This window comes from Ostrea edulis, chromosome 1, assembly GCF_947568905.1.
Source record: "Ostrea edulis chromosome 1, xbOstEdul1.1, whole genome shotgun sequence".
Classification (NCBI taxonomy): domain Eukaryota; kingdom Metazoa; phylum Mollusca; class Bivalvia; order Ostreida; family Ostreidae; genus Ostrea; species Ostrea edulis.
Genome location: NC_079164.1, coordinates 26,020,930 through 26,031,076, shown reverse-complemented (window position 1 = coordinate 26,031,076; position 10,147 = coordinate 26,020,930). Strand labels below are relative to the sequence as shown.

The 10,147-nt window shown below is 34.3% G+C and overlaps 1 protein-coding gene across 1 annotated transcript; it reads right to left on the bottom strand.

The window, feature by feature from the left end:
- Positions 1–642: 642 nt before the first annotated feature.
- On the bottom strand, positions 643–6,536 carry LOC125672634 (uncharacterized). The gene is made up of 6 exons (XM_056147048.1): positions 6,274–6,536; positions 5,575–5,624; positions 5,179–5,430; positions 1,912–2,035; positions 1,776–1,807; positions 643–1,670 (listed from the first exon to the last, which is right to left on the bottom strand). Exons 1-6 carry the CDS (start codon positions 6,351–6,353, stop codon positions 1,018–1,020), a joined length of 1,191 nt encoding a protein of 396 aa, XP_056003023.1. The 5' UTR covers positions 6,354–6,536; the 3' UTR covers positions 643–1,017.
- Positions 6,537–10,147: the final 3,611 nt, after the last annotated feature.

Genomic DNA, 10,147 nt, shown 5'->3' with positions numbered 1-10,147 from the left:
CGAATTATAGCACGGTATTCAACTTTAGATGAAAAGCATGCCTTTGCATCACTAGCCATGTTTGGCATTCAATATCTTAATATAAGAATGACTCGATACACGTGCAATTTTGTACCCTGGTATAAAACATGTATTGAAACAAAGAAAATCGGGACCGTTTCGGTCAATCGGAAATGGGATAGGCTGGTTACTTATTGACTCGCCCTCGTATATTTATCAAGATTCATACGCACATTCATGAGAAAATGACTATCATTTCAATACGCAATTTCCGAGTTGTCCAATAGTTCTTTCCCTTTGCGGAACTTTTACGCACAGTGAGACGCAAAACATATTTTCGCGCACACGCGGTGGGTACAAATGATCATCGCTGCCTTCATATATTGCCTAAAGGATGATTATCAGACATCGTGCAACCACTCAAACTGCTGGGGCATACAATCTTAGTAAATTTATGATTATTTGATAATAAGATAGCTCAAACAAAAATCGATAATCACCATCTTTCTTTGATAAAGTATCATTCGTGCAGAAGAGGAAATAAAAAATAAATGAATAATAAATTTAATGGCCTAATTCAAATAAATATATTATTCTTCATATGGTCAGTTTAATGTATACCAATGGCTGATACAAACAAAATTTACGCTTTGAGTACTTTTATTCTTATTAACATGGTTAGTCTATAATATATGTATACATCTTGTACCCACCCAAGCGTTCAACAGAATACTGAACGTACCTCCATCACAGAAGAGCTGATATCTCGGAACTTGCCTATTGGTAAAGAACACTGGAAATGTAAATATTTGTTTTTGTGTGTTTTTCTTTATTATTATCATTGTGCTGTACGGATTTTCATCTTTTTAAAGAAATATATATGCATGTATACATTTGTACTACCGACCGACAGCCATATTCGATATTTTCTATTCGTGGTAATTCTTTTTTCTCGGTCTGACTTGTCCATGTTGATTTTTATTTCGCTTTTTTCCAACCCCCGAAAACGGAAGTCTTTTAGGGTTTTGAAAATGACTGGTGATTCTCAACTTCGACTTTCGATATTATATAATAATTATCTGCAACCATGCCAGGCGCGTCTTCCTCGAGGGAACCACGAAAGGAGTGATTTTCAGTGTTTGATTTTACAGCAAATGCAAAGGACTTTATTTCTTCACCGACGTTTTCACTTTTTGAGCACTCAGAATGTTTCGTTTCCTCATTTTCTCCACTAATGTCAATCCCCGAGGTGTTCCGATTTCTCTTCAGCGATGGTATATCCACACATTGAAGGTAATTATCTGTATATCCACTAACTGTCGTTTTCACTAAAGAGTTCGACTCGAGACCCAAGTCAGAAGGAACAAATGGACTGGGCTCTTCGTATACACTGTGAACTTGTGTAACTGACACAGAATCAGGGGGTTTTGGTACATGATCACATTCAGGATCCAGGACCTTGTTGTCAAGTTTTAGTTTGAGAGAAAGAGTATTATAAATCGCATCATCTGCGTGACCATAGAGCGGGTCTAGGGCAGCTGACGGCAGGCAGGGAAGTGGGAGTTCCTGCATGTGTACAGAATTCACTTGACTGTATATGCACTCATCATCCCCCAAACCTGCATTCTGAGATATATTGCCGTCTGTCCAATTCCCAGATCTGTCACTCTCTAAAATACATTTCATTTTGGAAATCTATACGTCATCTATAAATCTCTAGATCTAGACTACATGGACCAAACTTAGAATCAAAATTATGTATGCAAATCACTTACTTCTTCTGTGTCGCACTAATCCTGCTTTTCGGCTGTAAAGAATCCATTGAATACTGTAAACATTTTAAGAAGTAACTGAATATTGGACGTACAAATGCTTTATTATATAGGTGCTATTTGAAATGTAATTGTTTACCTTTTTGAATAGCATAAATACGCTATTACTGAAAGTATACAGATGACTATGAGGCAGCTTCCGGTGATGATGACCGCGCGGCTACTCACAGCATCAGCCTCGTCACTTCTTCGCGTTCCTGTTCCTTCAAAAAAGAAAGGGGTCTCCTAAACTTATGCCCAAGAGGGCCCTAATTTGAAATAAATAAATCATATCACAAGTGTGGTTTGGAGATTAGTCTGATGGCGTATATATATATATAGTTTTAGTTTCGGGTGATGTCACCGACCTTAACGTAATACCCATAATCATTGTTTCCGGTTTACAATTTTGAGGGAAAAGTAACAGTAACATAATCCTTTAGGAGCGACAAATTAACATCAACTCAAATATATTGAAAATATCTTTAATTATTTGAAGATGTCATTAATTCATTTGATGCGCGCAACAATTTAGATAAAGATCCAAATAATTAATGATATCTTCAGTTTTGAATTATTGCGCGCATTAACTAAATTGCTGATAAGATTAATTATTCTGCTAAATTGATGAGCGGTATATTTGAATTATTGCCCTCTTCAAATAAATCGATGATATCAAAAATTGAATTGATGCGCTCTAGAGTTCAAGAGAGCAAGAAATCAATTATTGCTGACAAAAATTGAATTAATGCGAGCAATAATTGATTTATTGCTCTCTTCAATTGAATGGTGGCGCATATAAATTCAAATAATGTGAGTAATAATTGAATTATTGCTGTCTTCCATTGAATTGATACCATTAATTCAATTGCTGCTCGCAATAATTCTTTTAAGAAGAGCAACTATATAATTAGATCTTCAATTCGATTGCATTGATGAGAGACATAATTGAATTTAATAATGCAGTGGCGGATTTAGAGGGGGCGTAGCCGGCGCGCGCGCCCCTAAAATTTTCAAATTTAAGGTAAATCGCGGTATCTTGTTTCGGAAAATGTACTAAACGATAAAAGAAGCAATAAATTCTTCCACTCCCGGAGAAATAAATGACAAAATCCTTTGATTTCTTGAATTACTTTATTGGGAGAAGTTATTTTTTTCCAAAAACCCCTTAAAAGTTTGGTCATTTTTATTAATTTCACCTTATTAAAATGATAGAAAATAGTACAAATGACTTAATAGGAGATATATTTCAAGCCCCATAAAATCTGTAAAATCCAGGAGCTTCCGGGGGCTTTGCCACCTGGACCCCCACCAGGGCTTCGCCTTGCACCCACTACCTCATAAAGTGACGCCCCCCGTAACCAGAATTCCTGGATCCGCCCCTGTAATGTGTGCATCAAATGAATTATTGCTAGCTAACCAATTGAATGAATGCTCGCATCAAATCAATTATTGCTCTCATCAATTGAATTGATGGGAGCATTAAATTCAGTTATTGAATTGATGCGTGCATCACTTCAATTGATGAGAGCAAACTTGAATTGATACACACACCAATTCAATTATAGTGTGAATTTATATCTTAAAATGATTAAGTATATCTTTTAATTATTTCAGTTTATGTTAATTTGGCGCTCTATAAAGCTTGCATTTGTTGAAAAGTGACAGAAAAACATGTTGGAACCACTATTATAATAGAACGCGGAACTCTGAATTTCGTATTTTTTTTTTATAGTTCCGGTGGAAACGTTGAGATAACCGGAACTAAAACGACCAATTCTAATTAATGTATCACGGTACAGCTTTGTACGTGATGCAGTGATCATTTATGATTTTGGTTCTGGGTAATTCAAGTTCCAACTGGAAACAACATTTCTATGACACGAGATAAAAACAAGTCTTGTTTTGGGGATAGTACCACGATACAATTGCGCCAAAATGAAATACCAAATCGTATATATGTAGTTTAGTACCAATCTCAAATCGACACAATAGACGATGAATCTACTTCGTAAAAAAACCTCGCACACAAGAAACAACAGCTGTATAAAAAATAGATGAAGGAGAAACGTTTCGATCTATACACGGTGCATGGGCACAATATAGCATCATACACCGTACGTGTCTCGACAAAATAAGGCAATGTCCCTTATGACGAATGAATATTTTAAAACAAATGCAGTCTTTTTGTTTAGAAATATAATATTCATGTTACCAATATAAAATCGTAACACTTTTATATCCAAAAGTGTTTATTCAAGGTCAAGAGGGAGATTATGTACAGATTTAAAATGACCCAGCAACACGAAAGTTTAAAAAAAAAAATGAATGCAGAATCTCCCCCTAATTGCGTAAGATTTTAAACATTTACAGTAAACAAGACTATTGAGAAACTTTGGGAACTAATCACGCAAAGACCTAGTCTGAACTTAACCTTATGAAGTGCTCCTTCAATTCAATTTTGATTCTATGCAATTTTGTTTTTATTTGCACTAATTTTGAGACTAAACCAGTTTTACGTACCACAGTTTAGAGATGCTTGGCGCCCAGGGCTGTAACAGTAGGGGATCTTTATCGTGTTAACGCCTATCGTGACACGACTAATCTTCTTAAAATAAAGGTTTTCGTCCAAAGGCCATTGATTCTCACATTCAAATGTCTATTTACTGCCTATTTTCATTTCCTAAAGTTGATACGGACAATGTACAAGCGAGGCTCGGACCTACGACTCTAGATCTGCATGCATATATATATATAGATAGATAGATAGATAGATAGATAGATAGATAGATAGATAAATAGATAGATAATAATTTCTTTTCGCAATGATCGGTAAAAGTATAGGTAAAAAATAAAAAAGATACACGAAGAGGTTTAGTAAAGCTTTTTAGCGCTTTCATTTCAAATCTTCAGAAGCTTCTGAAGATTTGAAATGAAAGCGCTAAAGCTTTACTAAACGTTTTCGTGTATCTTTTTTATTTTTTACACCCCCCCCCATATATATATATATATATATATATATATATATATATACATATTACATGTATATACATTTAACTATCGCGACCGTCACCGGTGTATTGCTTCAATCATTGTGCGCAGTAATTGAATTGCTACGCTCATCAATTCAATTGATGAAAGCAATTGATTTGATGATGGAATGATCATGATCCATGTCTCCAAGTGCCTGTGGGTAATGCACAGTGTACCCATTTTATTTATTCTCTCTCTCTCTCTCTCTCTCTCTCTCTGTGTGTGTGTCTGTGTGTGGAAACAAGATAGGAGGCAAGTGAATTGTAACTGAGCTATCACGAAAAGCTATGTATTACTGAGAAACGTGGTGCATGTAAATAGCATTTAAACTCACCTTCAGGAGAGTTTGATGTTTGGAAATATTTAGACTTTGGTGCAGTTGTACTGAGATAATCCTTTGATGTTACTTGCACGTATTTGTACGTAGTTATCCCCGCGATGTCGTCCGTTCTGTTCTCCACACAGCCGTACCGTGTATCACAAACCTCTCCTTCTGTACAGTTACACACTTTATAACATCTCTCTCCGTAATAGCCGGCTGAACATGGCTCTGAACAATTTACACCTAATGTACCGTCTTCACACGCTGAAAAGGTTGAAATGAAAACATCAAAACGAGGCAGGAATAAAAGTGGTACTATATGACGTTTTATTGCATAGAAATCAGTATCTCATATACAGTCTGTACATTATTTGTGTTAAGAATTCAAACATTCTACTAATGACGTACGTTCACAACTCTTGTTTTCTGTAGCTCTGCAATTGTCCTTACAGCCTGGCCTAAAATATAATTCATCATTACATGTACATAGATACAAGCGTTAAGATAGTATATAGCTATTAAAGGACACATCTCATGTTTTCAAAGTATACAAAATTACATGCATTTTGTCTTCCTATATAGCTATGAACAGATTAACAGTCACCGAAATGCCAGTAATATAACTCTTTTTCCCCCCTCTTTTCTTACGATGTTTCCACAATTCAATGAACTATATATATATAAGTGTGGTACTTTGTGTTAACATATCCTTTGATATACATGTATGAACGTATCCAATGAAACGATACTCAGTACTGTTACAATTCTTTTGTCCAAGTAAATACTCCTAGAATAAGAATCTTTCAACTGCTTAGAAAACTGTATCCGATAAGAGCCCTACAGCCCCCATAAAAATACATAAGGTAATTCCCACCAGGGAAATACATCAAAAGAGTCTCTCATGGTCTAAATCTAAATACAGCAGATTAATTTAGGTTATATGTCCATCCCTATAGAAGAGTACATCAGATAGGAAACTTGCGGATGTATTTATCAAGGATGCTACACATAAGACTACGGGACACCTCTCTAACACAAAAGTGTTATTGTTACCTGCAAGACATCGACAAATTGACTACTGTCAAAGTACAAAAAGAGAAATCTTACCAATTCTGATCAGGACAATCGTCCGTACTTTCAGTACATATTGTAAAGAAACTGATTAGTATCAAATAAGTGGTAATCATCTTTCAATCGGGTCATCAAGAATTGTGATGCTTGCCGCATTTGATATCACGTTTATCAATTTTCAAATACATTATGAAATACTTCCTCGATGAATGATGTACATCAATCTTGTTTAACATGTATACGAATCGAAGGCTATTTTTGTCCCTGTTGAGGGGGATTGGATAACCTACATGTGCTTTTCTTTGTATCATCGTCTCATATTAGATTTTCAGGATGAAAGGTTTCCCCATTTTATTTTTCACATTGAAACGAGAAATTGATAATTATTGGCCATAAAACGTGTCCATCTCCAGGGACTGATGCATTTCTACAATAAATGATATTTATATGGTAGGCGTTCAAACCCATGGTTTCAATACACAGGTTAATAAAGGTGCACAGAAAACCTTTAATGTTTAAAAAGAATATCTTACAAGCTCACACATAATTCCACTCAAAAATGATGAACTCTGTCATTTGAAGGACTTTGAATTAATCATGTTGGAAAACAATATACAAAGATATATTGGATGTAAATATATACATATACATGTAGATTTCAAATATGATATCAAATGCCTTTCATATATGGGACACCAAATTAACATAAACTCTAATTGAAGATATCTTTAATTATTCAAATAATTAATGATATCATGAAATCGAAATAATCGAATTTAATTGAATTGTAGATGGAATTAATTATTCTGTTGAATTAACATTAATTATTCTGTTGAATTGATACGCGCTATAATTGAATTGTTCCTCTCTTCTAATGAACTGATTATATCAACAATTCAATTCATATGTGTTATAATTTAATTGAAGAGAACAATAGCTCAATTAATTTGCGCATCTATTCAACTAATGAGCACAATATTTGAATTATTGCCCTACTGATGCGCGCAATACTTCTTTTTGAGAGAGAGAGAGAGAGAGAGAGAGAGAGAGAGAGAGAGAGAGAGAGAGAGAGAGAACAATTATTTAATACGGGATATATTCAGATCAACAGTAATAATAGTAATTCAACTCTCCTTTGATGTCAGCAGATTTTGCAAATTAAATCAATGATTTATTCAGATTTATGCATGATAGGAACATAAGTTTTTGTTAGAGTCTTTTCCGATAGATATTTTAAAAAATCTTGTTAAAAACAAACTATTTCAGAAGTCCAAATTATAGTGTGTCCAGGGTCCTTGTTTGCCCAACTGTCTATTTTGTATTGCTTATAGGAGTTATGAGATTGATCACTGTTCATGTTGCAAAATATTGAATCCAGGGGATATAACTCTTTTCATTGATTTCCATATCAAGTCTATTATGCGATAGATTTCCTTTATTATATTTTACAGACATTTTGTATATTTGTTGTGAAGAAACAGTTTCAGGAAATTGTTATGAATCCTATGATATCGTCATAAATAGTTTTTATGAAATTTTGATCACACCGTTTAAAGAAAATTGCAACTTTCTGACGGTGATATATGATTCTGTTTATCTATGTCTCGCATCTTAAAAAAGTGTGGTGACCTATATATTTTATTTGATAATTTATTAGTTTTAACTCTAATAAATGGAAATAAATACACTTTTCAAACTTGTATCAGACAAAACTGCGAGTATAGAGTTACCTTAACTCTTCCTATATCGCACCAGGCAGTTTGATCGGTATAGCGCGTAAAAACAGGTCTTCGCAAAAGGAGTGCCTCTTAATCTTTGATAGTACGGTCATAAGATAAATGATGTATATATTAGATTTGATTTTAATTTTCCTTTATTTTTAATTACATGCATATGTAGGTACCCAGTATAAGCACTTGATTAAGTAAATAGAAGCATTGAAAGATGTCTTTAGATGAAAGGTGAAGATAACGAACAGTGATCAATCTCATAACTGCTATAAGAAATACAAAATAAAGAGTTGAGCAAACACGGACCCTTGGACATACCAGAGGTGGGATCAGGTGCCTAGGAGGAGTAAGCATCCACTGTCGACCGGGCACACCCGCCGTGAGCCCTATATCTTGATCAGGTAAACGAGTTATCCGTAGTCAAAATCCGTGTGCCAAGAACGGCCTAACAATCGGCATGAAACACGCCAAACAGCACTTGACCCAATGATAGGTTGTATTGGGAAACTAGATCATGATAACGATCATAATATTTGCGAAATGCTGATTCTAAACGAGACTATTGGAACCCCTGCACCATCAACTTGTTTGTCAGTAGCCTGCCTCGATTTAAAGATTGACCATAAGCATAACAAGCTCTTGCGTATCGAATCAGTTGAGAGATGTAAATACCGTATGCGGGTGAAAATGGAATATTACTACATAAATATGGGTTGACGATGTAGAAGTTGAAATCATCCCGTTTGTCATAAAGTTGAGTGTTAGTTTGTCGTTGATATCTACTTTCAATAAAATATTTAAGTATGAAGCAGAAGTGGACGACTCTGTGGTGTCGTTTATTTCGAGTTCACTGGGCTATATTGAATCGACATATGAATGAAAATTATCACTGTTAATAGATAATAAATCCTCGATATATCTAAATGTCGAATTGAAGGCCACAGCAAGAGGCTTTTCTTCTCCCGTAAAAGTTTTTGAATTCTGCTTCATAGATATGACGCAACGTTTTGTCACAAGGCGTTTTCCACTTCAATGTGAATTTTTAAATTTCCCTATGAATAACAGTATCTTATATATTTGTGAAAGGTATACATTCCCTCCTTTCAATATAAATTGTGCATAAAAATAATTTTCAATGACTAACAACGTTGTCAGAAAATAACAATTTCTTGCACATGTACATTATACGTGATATTTGTTTGAAATAGTGATTATTTTTTCTGCCAAAAATAGTAAGCATATTTACTTTTGTTCCTTGATCTGGATCGAGAAAAGACTTGATATGAGTATTAATTCTTTATACAAATTAAATCTATCTTCAGCTAGATTAAAGAGATCATAAAATCAATTATATCGAGCTCTAAATTAAATTTTGCGAGCAATAATTTCACCCCATTGATGCGCACATCAATTTTATTAATGAGGGCAGTAATTGGATTCAATTATTGAAACACATTTAAGTACTGAAAAACATTCAATTATTGCCCATAGTAATTCAATTGTTGCGCATAACAAATCAATTATTGCGCATAATAAATTAATAAGAGCAATAATTGATTTAATATGCACATCATTCAATACGCACAGCTCCATATTCATTATGTATATGCATAGACTTGTGTCAAATATAGTCTTCGTACCTAACATTTTATGAATGATTGACGTTTATGGTGAAAGTGGGCGAGAAAAGTATTGTTAGAAACATAACATTTAAAAAAATAGGCAATTATGGTATTAAAATGATTTTCTTTAAAACATGAAATTTAATTCCCTTCATGACTGACTTCTTTCTTTTATCGCTGAAAGTTTCCACCAACAGCCTGCACGCCGTTCACGCTTTTGCGTCGCTTGTGACGTTACGTGATCATAAATGTTTTTAAATGGGACTGTTCGGAAATCAATTTGATTACTTTGTATACCAATCATGTTAAATTGCATAATTTGCATCAAGTGTATAGCTTATAGAGCTTGATAAAAACACGTGTCATTCATTCCTACATGTATAACAATACTCATATCTATCTTAAAATACGCGTGTACGACATAGAAACAGGCAAGGCCTGACTAGCCCATGACACCTCCTTAATGAAATGATTCTTCTCACTGGAAAGTATGACTAAATACAATCAAATAGAAATTAATTCCTCACAACTATTCCTTCACGCCATCTACTGTTCTAA